This window comes from Calidris pugnax, unplaced genomic scaffold, assembly GCF_001431845.1.
Source record: "Calidris pugnax isolate Ruff unplaced genomic scaffold, ASM143184v1 scaffold21, whole genome shotgun sequence".
In the NCBI taxonomy this organism is placed as follows: Eukaryota; Metazoa; Chordata; class Aves; order Charadriiformes; family Scolopacidae; genus Calidris; species Calidris pugnax.
Window position 1 is genome coordinate 2,028,510 of NW_015090770.1, and position 18,358 is coordinate 2,046,867.

The 18,358-nt window shown below is 41.4% G+C and overlaps 1 protein-coding gene across 1 annotated transcript in view; it reads left to right on the plus strand.

The window, feature by feature from the left end:
- The first annotated feature begins 250 nt into the window (after nucleotides 1-250).
- Nucleotides 251-18,358, plus strand: part of SNX4 (sorting nexin 4) — a 35,394-nt gene continuing 17,286 nt past the window's right edge. The window contains exons 1-6 of the mRNA XM_014940069.1: nucleotides 251-498; nucleotides 1,555-1,670; nucleotides 12,230-12,368; nucleotides 12,445-12,594; nucleotides 13,485-13,532; nucleotides 17,437-17,492. Coding sequence (XP_014795555.1) covers nucleotides 391-498; nucleotides 1,555-1,670; nucleotides 12,230-12,368; nucleotides 12,445-12,594; nucleotides 13,485-13,532; nucleotides 17,437-17,492 — 617 coding nt within the window. The 5' untranslated portion in view covers nucleotides 251-390. The remainder of the gene's footprint in view (nucleotides 499-1,554; nucleotides 1,671-12,229; nucleotides 12,369-12,444; nucleotides 12,595-13,484; nucleotides 13,533-17,436; nucleotides 17,493-18,358) is intronic.

Genomic DNA, 18,358 nt, shown 5'->3' on the forward strand with positions numbered 1-18,358 from the left:
GGAGGCTAACGCTGCCGGGGGGCTTTAGACCAAGGAGGGGTGGCTTCACCCCTCCCCGTGTTGGCGAAGGGGTGCCCACCGCCGGGCCAATTTTTGGCCGAAAAGGCGGTCAGGAGGCCAGCAGCCGAGACAGGGCTTCCATCAAGTCCACCGAGGCGCCCCGGCCGAGGCGGGCGGCAGCGGAGGAGCCGAGGAAGGAAGATCGGAGGGGCCGGCAGAGGCCCGCCTCGCCTCGCCTCGCCTCAGCCAGCGCCCAGCGCCGGGCGGGCAAACACACATCCCCCCGCCCCGGCCCGGCCCGGCCGCTCTCTCTAGGACCTGCGATGAGTTTGCCCGCCGGAGCCGGTCTCAGCGCCTGCGCGTCGGGAGGCGGCCGAGCCCCTTATACCCATGGAGAACGCCGAGGCCGAGCCGAGCGATAGCCGCCCGGAGGAGGACGACGCCGCGCCCTGCAGCGGCTTCCCGCCTCCGGAGCAGCCCGTAGCCGCGGCGGTCACGGTGAGGGTATGGGGGGGGCGGCGGTGTGGGCGGCTTCCCTCCGGCGGGCCGCCGGCCTCGGTACGGCCTACTCCGCCGGGGCCGAGCACCGGGCTTTCCTGAGCGCGCTGCCCGGCCGCCGCGCCGCCGGCCCGGGGCAGACGGGGAGGGGCGCGGGGAGACTGGGACCGGGCGGTAGCGGGGAAGGGGCTACAGGTGGGACGAGCCTTCCCTCTGCCTGCCCGGGGCTGAGCCCCCTGCCCGGGGGGAGCTCGGGGTTGGGCTGTGCAGCCCGTCCCCTTGAGCAGTGGGGTTCTCCTCCTTCCAGCCCCTCTCTGGTCGCTGTTGGGAGGGCTTTGTGTGCCGTCTACCCTCATCCCTTGTGCCAGGCTGTTATTATTATTATTAGTAGAAGTATTATTATATTTTTCGTTCCTCAGTTTGGTGTTTCTTCTCCCCCTCGCCCCCTCCCCAAGTTTCACAAGTAAATCCCCCTCCCTGCTGGGTTTCAGCCGGAGGTTCCCAGAGCTCTGCCTTTCCAGGGTGGGCGTGTGGTCCTGCCCGACTCCTGCCCGCCAACGTGTTAAAAGATAACGATCCTCTTCGGAGAGATTAAAAGAAAAACATCTCGATCCGGATGTATTCAGTTTCCTGTGGAAGGGGAGAGGTGGTTACGCGTGTCCCGGGTGTCCTGAGGAGGAATTCTCGGCTACTTGGGAAATGTTTGGGTAGAAAGTGCAAGGGTTTTGTTTGTTTGTTTGTTTTTAAAAAAAGTTACTTTGTGACCTGTAAGGGAAAATATTTCTCCTTTCTGTATCTTCCTGGCTCATGATGGCTTTTGGTATCCAAAGTTGTCTGTGGACTTTAGGGTTTTTTTCCCCAAAAGCAGGTTTTCTGTTTTCATTTGCAAATGTGATACAGAACATGGGTATAAAATGAAGCCCTGCCAAAGCCTTTATCCTACAGAGACCGGTCTTATTTGAACAAATGTGGTGTGAGAGAAGGGGAGGCAGGGTTAGTAGCCTTTGCCTTGTGTGGCTAATGTTACATGAATCTTTATTTTCCTTCTCTAAAAAGATGGAAGACTGTTTGGCAAAAAAAATGGAAATCACTGTTTCGGAAGCTGAGAAACGGACTGGGAGGAATGCCATGAACATGCAAGAAACATACACTGCTTACCTCATTGAGACAAGGTGGGTGATGAGAGGTTACTTTCAAGAGTAGGTGGGTGTGCCATTCTAAACAGAGTCTCTCTCTTTCCCCCCGGAAATATTCAGGTGCAGTTGATGAGAGGATTTACTTTGTTTATGATTTGTTACGTGATTATCAGCCTACTCTGGAGAATCTTTCCCCACAAAAGCTTGGCATCTGAACTCCAATTCAGTATTAAGGCTGGTGGTGTGTAACTGTGTACCGTAATTCTTCATTTGGCGCTAGGTGGAAAAATGTGTGCTTGAAAGATGCTGCTTTAGTATGGTGTCAGCAACCAAATTTGATTATTTCTTAGACATGGGTTGGATAAACTTATATACATACATATGAGGTTGTATGCACAGCTTGTGCGTGAGAGAGGTTGTGCATTGTGGTCTACAGTAATGGTTAGGCTTGCTTGGGATCACAAGAAAATAAGGAAGCCTCATGACTTATGTCATGTGGTCAAAATTTACTGCTCTACTAATATGTGAACTGTTTTGCTTGATCTGATCACCACATACTCGTTATAGATGCTCTAAGGGTTAGGGTTAATTAACTATTTCCTTCCTTCACACTAGCTTGAACTTTCACTGGAGAACTTACTGCTTTCAGTCATCTTGTGTTAGCAAGATTAATAACACAAGTATGGTAAACACACTTGGTCCCACAAAGACAACTTGCAACTTTCAGTATTGAGTAGTGAACAAAGCTTTAAAATCTCTTCTAACTTAGTTACTTCCCAAACAGTCACAGATGACTCCTATTATGCAGGATCACGTTACTCAGCTGAAGCAAGGATTTCAAAATTAGACTTTATTAGGAGTGCTGTCTCTCTCTTCTTTATATTAACAGTTTTAACCTTTGGGGCCTGCCATGGGAATGATCTGCCGTACGGATAAAACCTTCTGAAACAAAGCAGTTGCATTTTTGCAAAGGCACTGAAAAGTTCAGATTGTAATACTATCACATAAGTCTTCTAGTTACTAGTCGAAAGGCTTCTTGTTTCACTACTGAAGGGACCAGTCACATTAACTGTGGACCTACTGGGATAAGTTTACTATATTTTGCTAAACTTTAAGAATAAAATCCAAAATAGATGTACATTATATTTTTCAAATATTGTAGTTCTTTGGTAGTTGCTCAGATGTTTAAAAAAACCCCACTTCTACAGTGTATTGATATTAAAGATCACATCTTCTCATGTGTTATTTTTCTTTTAATGATATTTCTGAAGGAAAAAAGAAGAAATCATTGGTGTCTAACTGTGATGTGAAGTGTACTCTGGGGGCATCTTTATGCAGCCCCAGAATATGCTGACTGCATCGCCTTCCCTAGTCTTCCTTACATTACTTTAGACTCACTCCTGCTGGTCTTTCCCAGTGGTTCTTTCGTACTGGTAAAAATGTATTTTGCTGCTCAGATTGCTTTCTTTCGTTAAGATTTATTTTATTCTGTGGTCAGCAAATATGAAGGCCAATTACATGTTTGTCACAGAACTATTGAAAATGTGGGTTTGTCACATCTTTAATAAAATAGGTTCTCTATCCATTTTGCTGAGAAGGCAAAATTTCTTGCATAAATATAATTGCTGGCTATTAAATGTGCTTCCTGCCGAGCCTGTAGCTGTAGGTGGGCTTCACAGCAATTTGTCTGTGGGTAATAGAATATTTTGTAGCTGAAGAATAAAACTCAGTTTATAGTAATATAAAAGGAAGACCACTTAATAATAGCTGCATTACAGTTATGTGAACTGAGGTTCCACCGTTACTGCTATCCAGGATTTAATTTCAGTTCGAACGGAGGAGTTGTGTGCATCTGGGAGAATGAGACACAAGATGGATGCAATTACAACCACTGTGTATTTGTTACAGGACGGGAGCCGAGTACCTAAACTTTTAATGCCTCAGTTTAGCTAGTGCTGGATGAAACTGTTTTCGAAATGCAGGCGATGGTGTTGCTTCCTTTTCCTTTTCAACATGAAAAGATGTATTACTATTTTCAGATTTCCATGTGACTTTTTTTTTTTAAAGTGATATTACACCTCCACACAGATAACTTTCTTTGAGACAAAACAAACTTCGCTGCTGTAGACTGCAGAGACTCAGCAAATTTCAAGGGTCACGCTTCCTGAAAGCATCTCCTTTTATTCTTGGTTTACACCTTTCTGCATTAGCTAAGTAGGTTTTTGTGGTGAGCTATTTCCGTTCAATTAGTCTTGGAGTCAGTTTATTTCACAGCTTCCATTAAGCTATACAGTTATTTAAAAATAACTTAGTTTTATATTCTCTCTGTGAGAACAGATGAACACTTCCACCTCTTTGTGGGAACTGGCATTAAGGCAAATACAAGTTCTTTTAATTAGGATGTGTAGGTGCTCAGCATATCACTTGCTTTCTATAAGGGAAATTGCAAATACACAGCACCTCACTTAAGTTCAGATTTGCTTGCTTTTTAGAAATTGAGACAGCTGTGTCTTGTATCAGTGACTGGATGAAACTGCAAGAACTGAGATAGGAGTCAAATTCTGCATTTTATATTGGTCTGGTATCCTTTGTTTTCCATGGCAGATCTGAAAGTTAATAGGAATGCAGAGCACTTCTAAGTGCTTTGTGTTGATGGACTTTTATTTACAGTACATAGAGGGATGTCTGTTTTCCTGTTCTCCTTCAAAGCAAACAATTTCTTCTGTAGTAGTAGGACGGCTCCATTTAGTTAACTTTTGCTTCTGTCCCTGCTGATTTTCAGATCTCTATCCCTGTCCTGCTGGTCACACAGTATGATGACTGGAATGTGGGATTTTTTTTGTTTAAATGTGGCTTTAGGAGAAAGTAACTTTATTTTGTGTGGCCTGGTAACTGACGACTTAATAGCAAGATCCCTAGTTTCCAGCCTTACTAGTCTTTACTTCCTTTTGAAGTAATTTGACAGGCTGGCTCACTGTATTTGCTTGTTACTCCCCCAGCCGTACCGGGGGAGTTACTAATCTTATTTCTGCTTTCGGTATTTGGAAAGTTTTCTGTTAGTTAAATTGTGACATGAGCAATACCTACTTCTCCCTTATGACCTTGGGTTGCCCATCCAAAGTGTGAAGACTTCTAAACAAAGTTTCTGTGAAAGAAATCAACTTGGAAATCAACTTGGAAATCAGTAGCCAGCGAGGTCGCAGTTCAGTGGTAGCAATGCTGCCCCGTGGGACTTCAGGAGTTTTTTTTTTCTTTTGTTATGTTTTGTTTGAGTGCTTTTCCCAAAGTCTCCAGTTCCACGTTGGGCTAGGCGAAGAGCCCAGGCATGCTTTTCCTGGGGAGAGGCACGAACAAATGCCCACAGAGGTATGCTGTCTTCTCATAAAACAACAAAATGCAGATTTTTGGTCATTGAGAGTCAGAAAGACTTGTCTGCTCCCTCCAAAGGAGGTATTGGGGGGAAAAAGGAAAAGCCTGAATGCAGCATGAGCATTAAACAAGGGAGAATCAGGAGATGAAAGACCGAAGAGTTGACAAGTTACTTTACTGCTGACTAACTTAACTCATACTCTGCATCATTAACCTGCCTAGTGGTTGTGAGTTTTAGTTGAATGCAGCAAACTGTTTAGGTGAAAGCATTTAAAAAAAAAATATCACCTGGTTGTGAAAATTTTCTGACATGAGAACTGCCTCTTTGTCATAGAGTTTGCCAGGTACCTTTTAGTGGTTTACAAAGTACGTAGTCGATCTGTAATGATTGCTCTTCTGTCTGTTGGGAGGCCTAAATACAGAGACCGTTTCTAAATAGCTAATAGAAAAAGTTGCCCAGCCCCTAAAAGTGCTGTTCCTCTACAGAGAGAGTGAACCTTGTTCGCTGCAGGGGAGTGGAAGTGTCACTTCTCCTGCACTGGAAGGTCAAAGGCTGAAAGTGAAGTTACTGCTGCTGCGATTGAAGAGGTGATTGCTTTTACAAGGAAGTGAACTGATGTATTTCCTTCTCGTCCGATTTAATATTTTGCAGCCATTCCTCTTTTTACTGCATTCAGAATTGTTTAATGGCTCATTTAAGATAATTAGTTTTAAATGGGAAAAGGGAAGAGGTTAATTAGATGGACTAAAGTTTTCACATTGGCACTTTGAATTAAGGCAAATGAACGTGACTTTTGGAGTAATGCAATCTTCTAATCGCTTATGATAACATCAGTTATGAATGTAAAAGCTGAAGGTTTCAATTTTGTCTTTTAATTTTTTTTCAGGCAGGTTGGTTCATTCAATGAATAACGTGCATTGTTAAAACTGTACTTAGAGGGGAAACATATGGTTTTCCTGCCTGAAGACTGTACAAGTATTATATTGTGTTTTTAAAACCAAAACAAATTGAGAAGTTTGACTGAATGTCAACAAGTGATTATAATCTTAATTGAAACTGGTCTGCAGTACTTGCATTTAATGGTGGAGTTCATAATGTGGTCTAAAAAATTAGATGGTAATGAAGGTATTAAGTGTAATGAGTACCTTTGTGGATTTCTACTTCCTTTCTGGAACAGGGTTCCTGGGGAGAAATGCTCTTGTAATTGGTGATATTTTATGGTCTCATATGTAACCAGGTGGAGACATTTTTGGTGTGATTAAAAAAAATTATTTCTCTCATCTTACTTGCCTGTCCCAAATCCATCTATGCAGTTTCAAACCCTTATTACCTCGTTTAAAAGGCAGCAGTGTGGATGCAGGCTCATAATTGAGGGCAGAACAGTACTTTCCCACTACAGCTTTGCACTCTCTGGAGACCAAAATCTGGCTGCTTTTACTTTATCAAAGCCTGGGTGGAAAGGAGAATCTTAAACTAGTATTAATTTCAAAATGTGTCTTAAATTTATTCAAATAGGTTAACTTGAAAAGCATTGCTTCTTTGTTAGGCCCTACTCAGCTGCCCTCCTGAAATGTTGTTTTCCCCTTCCAGTCATTAAAAGTCACTAAACTGATGTTTTGGAGACTGTTGGGGAAAAAAACCCCAAAAAAACCCAACCAAAAACCTGACAAGCACAGGTGCTGCTAGAAGCAGAGGTAGGAGGGATGTCCATCCTGCAGAGGAGGGATGGTGTGGTGGCAGACTCTGGCTGAGATGCAACTCTTAGGGTGCAGCTTTTTGCAATGGGATGCTGGGCAAAGAAGAACATCCAGATATTTCTCTGGACAAGTGTGTGTCTCCCTGTTTTTTCTGCCACACTTGCTTTCTTTACCTATTGTCTCTTAACTGCTTTTCACCCAAGCCAAGGACTGTGTTATATAAAGATAAAAGCAACAACCTCAACCTAAAAAGGCATCATTCACACTTCTAAGACAGTGATAATAAACGCATGTTAGAATAAAGGAAGTTAAGTATGACCTGAGAAGAGAAATAACATCAGGCTGCTCAACGCAGACTACATTGAGGAGGCTGTATCAGATACTGTCTATTTAAAAAAGAATTTACTACGCAGACAGGTGTGACCTTCAGGGTTCTCTAGTAGTAATTTAACTTCTTTCTTCAGGGTATAACGTAAGGCTTGTGTGTCTCACAAGAGTTGTAAAGCTTGATTGTAAAACTTAGACTTGGGGAAGCCTCGTCTGTTGCCCATAGATCTGCTTTGTCAGAACAAATTGGCAGCACTCCTCAGAGCTAGTAAACTTCCTTAGTTTCTTCAGAGTGGGCAGGGAAGCTGTGGTGAGTGGCACGGTCTGGTCTGGCTTCCTCCTTGAGTTCTTGAGGCCCCTTGTGGACATAAAGCTTCAAGTAACAGGGTGTCTATGTCTCTGTTTTGGGGTAGTAGTGGTTTGTTCTGAGGTAGGACTAGTCTTCTTTATAAAGCTGTGGTCTTTTCTGCTGAAGTGCTGCACTCCTAGATGACCTTTTACAAATTTTGATTCCTGTTTAATTTTCTGCTTGATATTTGTGCGTGTGTTTGTGGACTGAGATGTCACTACTCTGATTGTGTTTGGGGGTTTTTTTTTGTTTTTTAAGATATAATAATATATATTTAAATATAATAATTCTGACAAATACCAAGCTGATGTTGCAGGCGTGTTGAGAAATTTTTAGGACAGTTAAGGGTCCATGTGGTCTTCGCTGCTTCTAGCTTATAATAAACTGCAAAACAGTCATGAAGTATTAAGAGCATAATTTGCACTCGAGCCTTCTCTTGTCAGAGGGCTGTCATCTCTTACAGTGACAGTTACTAGTGGTGTGTTGACCTGAACCCTTACAAATGATAAATGCACTGCTGCACTATTAGAATATGTGATGATCCTGTTGGTATATTTGCCTTCCTTCAATATTTGTAGGATAGGAATGTGAAATGTAAGTACATTCTCTTCTAACCCACAGCCCATACTACGGGAGTAGACTGTATGTAGCTCCCCAAACAGATTTGAAGTTGTGAAGTCACTCTTGATTTAATTTCTTTTCCTCTTGCTGGTTTGTAGCAAAGCACTATCCTTTAGTTCTTCTCATACCCTTGTGGTGTGAAAAAACTATTGAAACTTACTAAATGATAATGTGACTCTCTTGACTGCAAGAATTGGGAGTTCTAAGAAAAATACAGATCAACTTTACATAATAAATCTGAGTTGGCAAAAATGTTGGCAAAAGGATGAATTAATGCAGATCAACTATGGAAGACAAGCTACCTAACTTTATACTACTACTGTATATTACTGTAATTGTATTTGGTAGGAAGTGCTATATTGAGGCCACTTAGAAATGCATACTATCAAAGTTTGGCATAGTTCTTTTCTTACAGCTTGTGAAGTTGTATTTCTACAGAAGTGCACTTGAAAATGGAGTAGGAACATCTGGACCAGAAAGTTCCTTGAAAGATAAACTCCTTTTCATTCTTCTCTGTGCTGACCTCATTGGTGTTATATTCAGAAAGTGATAAATGTAAGATCAGATTTCTCCTGCATTGGGGAATTGATTGAGTTAGAGGCAGAAGATAGCACTTAAGTACGCGCTGTGTTGAAATGAAACAGCCAAATTAACTTTTACAAGTACTTCATATGCAGGAGGTGGAAAACTTCAAATGTAAAGTTGCCCATGGCAGCGTAAGCCCATAGAACAAGTTAAGTGGAGATGAAAAATAATTGTGGCTAGCAATGCTTTTCCTTAGGGGCTCATATTGACAAGAAAAATAAGAATAATATTTAAAAAACAAAGTGAACTGTTCTTCTTGCAGTTTACCTTTGGTGGTAACTTCTTAAACCTCTGTAACTCTACTGTATGTCTGAAATGTGTTAGGCTGCCATAAACCGTCAGTAGTGTGTGCACACCTAGCCTGCCTCTGGTTACGAGGTGACACAGTCAGTCTTAAACTTCCGTTATAGTCTAAAAAAGATGAATAATGAAAGTCTCTGGTTACAGAAAAATCAGAACTGGAAAGAAGAACTAGTTAAACCCAACTCCTGTGCCAGTCCCAGGGCTGCGTTTGCCGTGGCCAGGAAATGGGTATGCATAGGGGTGGCAGAGGCATTTAACAGCAATGGACCAAATGCATCCTGCATGGCTGGTTTTCTCCTCCTTCCTCTCTCTCTTGTCCGGTAGAACAACCATTGTATTACGGAGAAGTTCTTGTTCCAGATCTGAGATCTGGGGCTGTAATCTTCCTGCCTTTAGAATAAGGGTGGCTGCAGTCTGTTTTGCTCTCCGCAGCGTGTTTGCCTAGCTCTAGGTGAGTCTCTGGTGCTTTACTGCTGGCACAGCAGCCTCTGTATCTGCAGCACTGATGGGTCCTCCTGGGATGTGGCTGGGTTCTCGGGGCAGTGCTGGCCTGTGCTTTTTCTCATATCTGTTTGATATGATGTTTGCTTGTGCAGGATGTTCCCAGACAGTCATGTATTGGTGGCAGTCTTGCTTAAGAGTTGATAATTACCCATGCAGAAGTAGTGCTCTCAAAACCCATGGTGTCAGTGAAACTGGTTGATAGCTGCTGAAGCTGGAGATTGAAAGGATCCCTAGTTCTAAAGTACCTCTGTGTGAGTGTCTTGAATGGCCAGATTGTTTACCAAATCCTGCTGGGAGCTTCTCCTCTAGGAAAGTGAGGTTTGTGCCTTCAGCTTTCAACTAAACAACTAACCTTCCTGGGCCTAGTAGCTTAATTTTTTATCTATTTAAATTTTCCTCCAGCTCAGCAATGGTACAATCACGAGATACTTAGTTTTAGCTGAAGTGTTCCTGAAATGTTTAAATTGTGCAACGTTGGCGTAGGGAGGAATGCTGCACAGCCTGTCAGCCCAGCGCTGAGCTGAGCTTACGCTCTTCAAAACTCTGTGGCTGCAACTTCATTGAATTAAAATACTCTAATAGGGAAGAATTCTGTGGGATGTTTGCAGTGCGATTTAGTGGCTGTCAGCAGTGTGCTCACCTTTTTTTCTTAACTCAGCCTCAAACAGATTTAATCTGCAGCAGTTTGTGTTGAATGTTTATGAATAAATCCTTTTTTCTTCCTCCTTGTGAATTTTTTCCCCCTACAAATTCAGTCACCTGGAATAAATGTCCTTTCCACAAGGCAAGGATAGGTATAAAGAAAATGTTCTGACATACTAATTAAAAAAAAAATATCCTTTTGCATAATTCTGTATTATATTACTTCAACCTCAAGATGTAATCATGCGTTTTTGGTGTTTTGTTTTTAAAACTAGAGGACATAGCAAGGCTGGTCTCTAATGAGATTTCTGAAATGGATGACAAAGGCTTCTTGTATTTTGTTTAAGTGTAGCAAATAATTGGGGCTGCTCTGGAGCGGGATTGTTTGTTTCTTTTTCAGGAAGGTCATTAGAAATCCAACCTTGTAGCTTAAGAATAGCTTAAAAATAATTTGTGTGCTGTTTAGATGTTTTTTAAACTTTACTCCAGAAAGTTGTTTTGAATTAAAGAACTGTATAGCCTGGATTCTGCTGGAAGAAACAATGTAGTATCCTATTCTACTGAGTATCATACGAGTAAGTACTTGTAGTTCATAATGTATTGTGCCCAGTTCTGGTTTCCCAGAACAAGAAGCATGGGAACATACTGAAGCCCTTCATGGGCCAGTGAAGGGTCATGAAGATGATTATGGGCCCGGAGTGTCTGATGTGTAGGGAGAAGCTGAGAGATGGGGTTGTTCAGCATCTGAAAGATGCAACATGAAAGATGCAGTTGCATCTGAAAGATGCAACTCAGGGGATCTTAGCAATGTGTATTTATCACTAGCTGGTGGGGGAGGTAAAGAAGATGGAGGTAGACTCTTTCTGTGATGCACGGAGAGAGGGCGAGAGGCTGTGGCCATTTAAATGCAAGAAATCTTTACTGTGAAAAGAGAGGGCGAGAGGCTGTGGCCATAAATGCAAACATAGGAAATGCCATTTAAATGCAAGAAATCTTTACTGTGAGGGTGGTCAAACGTGGGAATGGGTTGCCCAGTGTGGTGGTAGTCTCTGTCCATGGAGGTATTCGGAACCCATCGGGATGTTGCTCTGAGCAACCTGCTTTAAGCATGGCAGTTGGACTACAGACCTGCAGAGTCCCTCACCAACCTCAGCTATTTGATAATTCTTAGTACAGTTAATACTGTTTCATGTAGATTTATGCCAGTGCTTTGTATTCTAATTAGTCACTTTATGTAAGAACCAAGGTAGACATAGACATCACTGGTTTCTGTTAAGTGCCTTGTCTGAAGTCTCTCTCTATGTGTTTATTCTGGCATATGCAGACTGCCAGGAAGTGTTACTGACCTGATGCTTATTTTATGATATTGCAAAGGATTTTGCTCTAAATGTCTTGTATGAAGGATGATTTTTCTTTTCAAGTTTTTATGTTACTTTTCAATCCTATAATCTGTGATTTCTCCTTTTATAGTAATGTAAAGTCCTTTAAGCCCTTGCAAGGTGATGTTGGCTTCAAGTTTTCAACAATTTTTTCAGATGCGTCAATTTTGTACCTGCTTAGCCTATCTTTAGCTACTTTACTAGACTACATATCCTTAGCCTTTAAATATAAAAAGATACTATTTTGAATGAAAAAAAAATGGAAGTGCTTTGAAATTTGCTGGTTTTCTAAAAATATCCTTTATAAATTCTTAATATTTTTAAAGTTATATTTTTAACTATTCTAGCTGTTGCAGGCAAGACAATTTTTATCCTTTGAAGTGAAGACTTTCCCATTGAATAGTAAATTCCTTCTTGTAATACTCTGTCCTTCAGCTGCTTGTGAAATCATGCTGGCTTGGAGCCTAACACTCTTCCAAGAGAAATATGTCTAATTCTGTAGTGATGTGAACTAAGTCACTTGTGTGACTGTTTACTTGACTGTGACCTGCCTGTTTGTGGTGTGATGAAAATGCGTTGACTTTTCTTGTGTGCCTGGCACGTGCAGAAAATTTGAGTGCTATCAGGCAGAAATTTTAAACGTTTTTAAATTAAGTATGTAGACATGAAATTAATTAGGGTTAGTTTAGATTATGGGCAAGTTATGCAGTAATCATTACTGAGGAAATATTTTTAGGGCCTTTGCTCTAATTGCACTGAAGGTACGAGGGAGAAGGCAACAGCTTACTAATGTTCACATTTGCTATTTTATCTTTCAGAGCCGTTGAGTCCCAGGGTGAGGGACAGTGTGCCCCAGTGGACTCCTTGTGGCGACGTTACAGTGAATTTGAGTTGTTGAGGAATTATTTGTCAGTTACCTATCCCCATATTGTTGTTCCACCTTTGCCAGAAAAAAGGGTAAGGAAGCTGAGGCTGCAACTTGCTTTGTGCTGTTTGTTATTTATTTACTATTAACATTCTTCTGTTTAAATAGGCTGATTTTGTTTGGCATAAGCTATCGGCAGATAATATGGATCCAGATTTTGTGGAAAGAAGAAGAATTGGTTTGGAAAACTTCTTGTTACGTGTGGCTTCACATCCTGTTCTTTGCCAAGACAAAATCTTCTATTCATTTTTAACACAGGTATAGTGAAGTGACATGCTTTCTAAATGCATTCTTTAGTAATTATTTTTTTTAAGATAATGTCCTTTGTTCTTTTCCACCCCCCCATTGACCTGTAGCTTGCTCTGTGTTTAGGAAAAGGGGTGCAACATGAATAAACTTAAGGTGAAAAAGGCTTGTCCCTGTAAAAGCTTCTTAACAGCCCACTGCAGTGGTACAGCTGGCCTTTTAGTGTACCTCATGACTTCTTTCCAGTCTAGTTTTAAGGCTCCTAAGAGAGATTTTCCACCTCTTTGTAACAGCATATTGAGAGTTTAACGTGTGTTGGTTCGGAAAGCTTCTCTAGGACCTAATCCTGAAATAGTTAGCTGTACTTCTGGCTCCAGAGACAGCACTGGCTTCCAGTTCGCTCTCTGGATAGCCACAGCTTCTTTAGTGTTGGGGTTTGCATGTGAGTGAGGTGACTGTGTGTGCACTGGAAACTGATCACATCAGTTCTTGCCTGCGTGTTCCCTGTCTGCACCCTGCCTCAAGTGGCACAGGTCCTCGGAGCTGCTGATAACCTGATAGACAATAGATGACTGCTCTTCTTTCTCAAGAGCTGAGCTACTTCCTTCAACAAAGCTGCGTGGCTCCTGCCTCCAGCTGATAGATTGAGGGAATTGAGCACACTGACACGCAGTGAAGAGGAGAGAGAGCTTCTTGGGGACGTTAGTGTGCAAGCACAACATGGTATGTTATTCTTAACCCAGATTTTTGAAATGAAATAGAGAGGGTAGCTGAGGCGGAGCCTTGGTTTACTGGAGAAGCTCTTCCCCTTTCAGCTCTGATGTGATTCAGATATAGGGCCTTGCAAAAGCTGTGGCACTGTTAAGTCACTCTAACAAAACCTTCTTTTCCTCTGTTTTTAGGAAGGTGGATGGAAAGAAATGGTGAATGAGACTGGATTTCAGTTAAAGGTAATTACTGTAGTTGTTTTGTCTCTTGACTGCTGTGACACAGAAATACTCCCAACAAATGTGTTTTAGGCTATTTATGAAAGGCTTTTGGCTGTTAGAATGAGCTAAAGGGATTGCTTTATGTATACTTGTAACTACAAAATACAGCAGGGTTCTTAGCGTGTAATAGGTAAGACTTCAGTTGTTAAGTTCTTTAGCAGGCTTCTTAGTGTGCGCCTATGTTTGATACTTAACCTTGTAATTCTGCTAGTAGTATAAATTTATGATCCTTTTAAGCTTTAAAACTAATGAAGTTGAGTTCATAGCAGTGCTTTCGTATGTTGTCAATTTAGTTTAGTATCATTTTAAAGATGGGTGTCAGATTTAGCCTGCTAAGAGGTGCAAGATGTCAAAAAACCACCAGAAGAGCAAGCAAATGGTTCTGAATTATTTACAAAGATAAATTGCTGAAAAGGACTAAGACAGGTGGATTTGGTGCCCCTGTTTAACAATGTGTCTTGAAGTAATAGTATCCCCAGTGGTATTGCTGAGTTGGTGGCGGGGAGAACTGGTGGAAGACTTGGAGGAATAAATGATGAAGGGTTGCATGTCTGTACAGAAGGAGAAGGTGTGAGAAGCTGATAGATTGCTGGGCTGTGCCTGGAAAAGTTACTGTATGGGGACAAATCCTGAGCTGCTGTTTCATTGTAACATGATCAACTCTTATGAAATTACAGCTGAAAACTGGGTGGATTATGAGGAATTAGTCTGAATAGCGAGAGCCGAAGGAAACCACTGGTGCTCTTATCCTTAGTATCCAAGGGGCTTTGGTACTGACATTTATGTTGGTAACTTAAGTTGCTCATAATTCTCTTCCATCATGGTAGGGCTTGCATTTCGCTAGTACTCATAAAGCCAAAAAAGTAAAGCTTTCAAGCTGTGTTCTCCTAGTCAACACGTCTTTACTTCAGCTTACAGGAGTTCAGAAAGTTTGTACTGGAAGGGTATGTTCAGGAGCACACACAGTGGTATGTGTGAAAGAAAACCCATAGCAGAATGCTGAGAATATTTGCCTACATGAAACCATATTGTAGATTAAATGAGAGATGAGCGAGTCCCATTTCCCTTCTGGATTTGATTGTGTGTAGAGTTTCCCTTTTACACTTCCTGTTTCCTTAGAGAAAGAAAAATAACCTTTTGCAAAAGCCTGGGGAAAAGCATCCTTCCTTTATTCAACATCTAAAGTATAAACCCCTCAAGATTGGAGGTTATTTAGAACTATTCTGCAGGACAAACCTCTGTTCAATACATGTCTTAGACTAGAATCAGAGCACTGGTTTATGTGCTGCTGCTGTGTCTGCTGCTGATGCATTGAAGCAGGATGTGTCTTTTGTCCCAAAGGGTTTGAACCAGGCGAACTAAACTTTAAATTAGGCATTAATGCAGTGTAGCATGTTATAGTTGAATGTTGATGTTGGAGACTTTGTTTACACTGCCAACTGTATCATTAAATCATGCCTTTCCTCCCTCCCACCTCCAGCACTTAATTTTGTTCTTTAAGGGATTTGTCAGTTGGGATTTTAACTCTTCCTTTAGGAAGAACAAAATTCCCCTCTCTCTTTGGCTTGCTTAAATGATTATAGCATCATAGTAGGAATTAAATGTCTGAAAACTCCTCGACTGTACCTCATTTGATGGGGAGTTAATGTCTAAAATGCGGATTAAATGAGGATATTATGAGGATAAAATGAGGATATTAATTTTAAATGAAGTTTAAGACTGAACAGCCATCTTTCTATCACCATAACTCTGTGGGGCACAAATGCTCAAAAGCAGTGTGTGGGAGTTCCTCTGCTGTTAATGGCAAGAAGGAAATAACCCTACTTAGATGGCTGAGCATTGGCAGAGTCTTGGTTCCTGCCTGATAACTGCCTGTGTACTTACTGAATTCTTCCTTCAGAGCACTATATGGGCAAAAAATTGCCTATAACTGTAAAGTAGGAAGCGATTCTTTTCAAGTGTAAACCTGTTGAATGTATATGCTGTCCCAGCAAACTCAAACAGCTTTGGTCCCTGCTGTTTGGACATTAATGCAGTATTTTGTGAAATAGCTGGTTAGAGGGAAGGAGTGTGATTTAAGGCCAGTGTACCTGGGTGGTGGTTGTACTGCGAGAGGATGTGTGAGGGGGACATGTAGGTGTGTCTGAATGACCTGAAATCCAACTGGCTTGTGTAATGACTTGTGGGGGACAGAGTAGTGGAGGTCCAAGGCTGTACAAGCCTGTGGAGCGCTCTGAATAAACACAAAGCCTGAGCTTTATGCAGTGCTTTGTGTTTCTTGTGCTATCTTAGACATGCTTCCTAGTGCTTGGTGTATTCTTAGAGGAGCACTGCGTGTAGCGGGGACAATTAACCTGTTTTCCTCCAAAATCGGTCAGTCTTAGTTCTGCAGGTTTCATTCGCTTACCTTTTGGTTTGTGGACTATGTTTTGTGGTTGGAATAAGGATAGCTAAAGTTAGCAAGACTTCTATCAGTACCTTGCATCCTAGTTTGAATAAACAAACTGATTTTCCCTCAACTTGGATGCTGGTCTAAGTGTCCTCCAGATGCAGAGGTGGTTCTAGGTGAGAGGAACTTGTGGTGATATTCAAATACAGGTATCTTCTGCTCAGCCCCAATGCAGTGGGAGGTGGAACAATCTCAAACTGCTTCTGTCTCATTTGTAGAAGTTACTGAAAGGGCCCTAAAGGAAGGACCCCATTCTCAGTTTGGGAAAACATTGTTTTCATTTTACTGTCAAAGTCAATATAGCTCTTTAAGCTCTGAGCTGACTGTAACAGCACAAAGTATTCCTGTGTCATATGCCAGCACCAACAAGTACTGCTGAAGTAACTTGCTGGTAGCAGTTGTGGCACAATCTAAAGTGAGCTAAAAGAGTACAGTAAAGGAAATTCATATGCCTCACAAGATGTGTTATTTATTGCTCTTTCAATAGTAAGAGGGATGCTTTGATGAAAAGCAAACTCCAGCCATTTTAATCTGAGTTGGAGTTTTCATACAGTATAGATGAGCCCTGAGTGAGCTGTATGTAAAATATCGTGAAATGCTGGGGTGATGTGGGTCCTCTTTGAATGAGACTGGGATATCTCATCTTTATTGGTGTTCTATTAAGAGTAAACACTCATTGCATAGTTTAATGTTCAATTAAACTGAAAAAAAACCACCTGAAAACCCTCCTTAGAGAGATTCTGTATTGCTGTTGCAGTCATTGGTAAACCAACATCTCAAAGTAAAGTAGTCAGTTACCTTTTTAATTAGGTATTGAACTTTCCTCTGTAGAGATTTATATATGCTCTATTTTGGAAAAGAGCATAGCATTAAAAATGCCTCTATTCTGATATACAAATTACATATTTTCTGTGAAGCCAGTCATAAAATAAGAGAACACGATATACAAGAATTTGATTTCACTGGGGAACTGTTCCTAGTAATAAAGAGCATATAGAGGTCACTCTACTACGGGTTTTATTTGGTTTGAAAAATATAAAATAGTTTGTCCATATGGTCTTATGTTACCTACTTGCTTCATCTAAAAAGAATGTAGGGTTGTGTATCTTAACTTCATGATTTGTGTAACATTTTAAGAAGGGACTATTTTTGTGGGATTTGGATTATACCACCTTAATTTTAGTGGATACTGTACACATCGTAGTTGACAAAAATAGCTTAGTTTTTTGACTTTTTAATAAAAAAAATCTGACATGCAGAGCAGCTAGTGTCAACTTATTCAATGTTTGAACTTCTAAATGTGCCAGGAAGGCAGGCTTTTTTTCTAATGGTGCTGCCAGAAGGCTGAAACTTTCTTTGTCACTGGAATTTAATTGCATTAAATTAACAAAGCTTTTTTCCCCCTTTTTTTTTCAGGCAGATTCCAGATTAAAAGCTCTTAATGCAACATTCAGAGTGAAAAACCCAGACAAGTAAGATTCCACATCCTTCTTCCATCTCTTTCTCTTTTTCAGTTACAACTGTAACTTCAGATGACAGAATATTCTGTCTCCTTAGAATAAATTCAGAAAAGAAAAAATATCTTTCTGCACTTCAAATCTTAACAGAAGCCCAGTAAGGAGGTAGTGTGAAAAGGGTTGATAAATACTGTTTCTAGGAGCAGGAAACATTCAGAAAAATGCTATCGCTTTATGCAAAACGATTCTTTCATTTTAGCTAGATTAAAAGGAAGGGACAAAAAAAAAGACTCAGAAAAAGAATCTCTTAATATTTTTTTTGCAGAGAAATCTTTCCAAGCCTGAACAGAATACAGATTGATAGTTGGTCTTTCCAAAAATCTGCTAGTGTGCAGTCCTGGATACATGCACCCTGGTGTTGCAGTTCATAGCTCTCTTCAAGCTGCCAGTTTTCACAGATGCTTTTGGAAGTCCGGAGGTCAGTTCAGCTCTGTTGCAGTTTAGGAAGCTCTGGGACGCGCACTAGAGCAATCTGCTGGATAGAAAAACCTGTCAGAATCGTCAGGGTACATAGTGGGAGGCTCAGCACACCCTGGGTGATGTGAGAAGGGTAAAACGAGAGTAAATACTGCAGAAGTAGGAAGAAACACCAGTGTGCAGCGGCAGGGTCAAGAGATGCCGCTGTTTGCCATTAATTAGCAATAGAGACCTGTAAACGGTGCCCTTCTGGGTTCATCCACTGGCCAGTAGTGGAGATGCCATGTAGGGACAGCCCATGTGCCTGGCTGCTTTCTGTTGTCTGTTCTCTTCGTGCTTCCCCAGCATCTATGGGTATTGTGCTAAGGATGTTAGGGGGTACATACCTTTCTGAACCTCTTTAT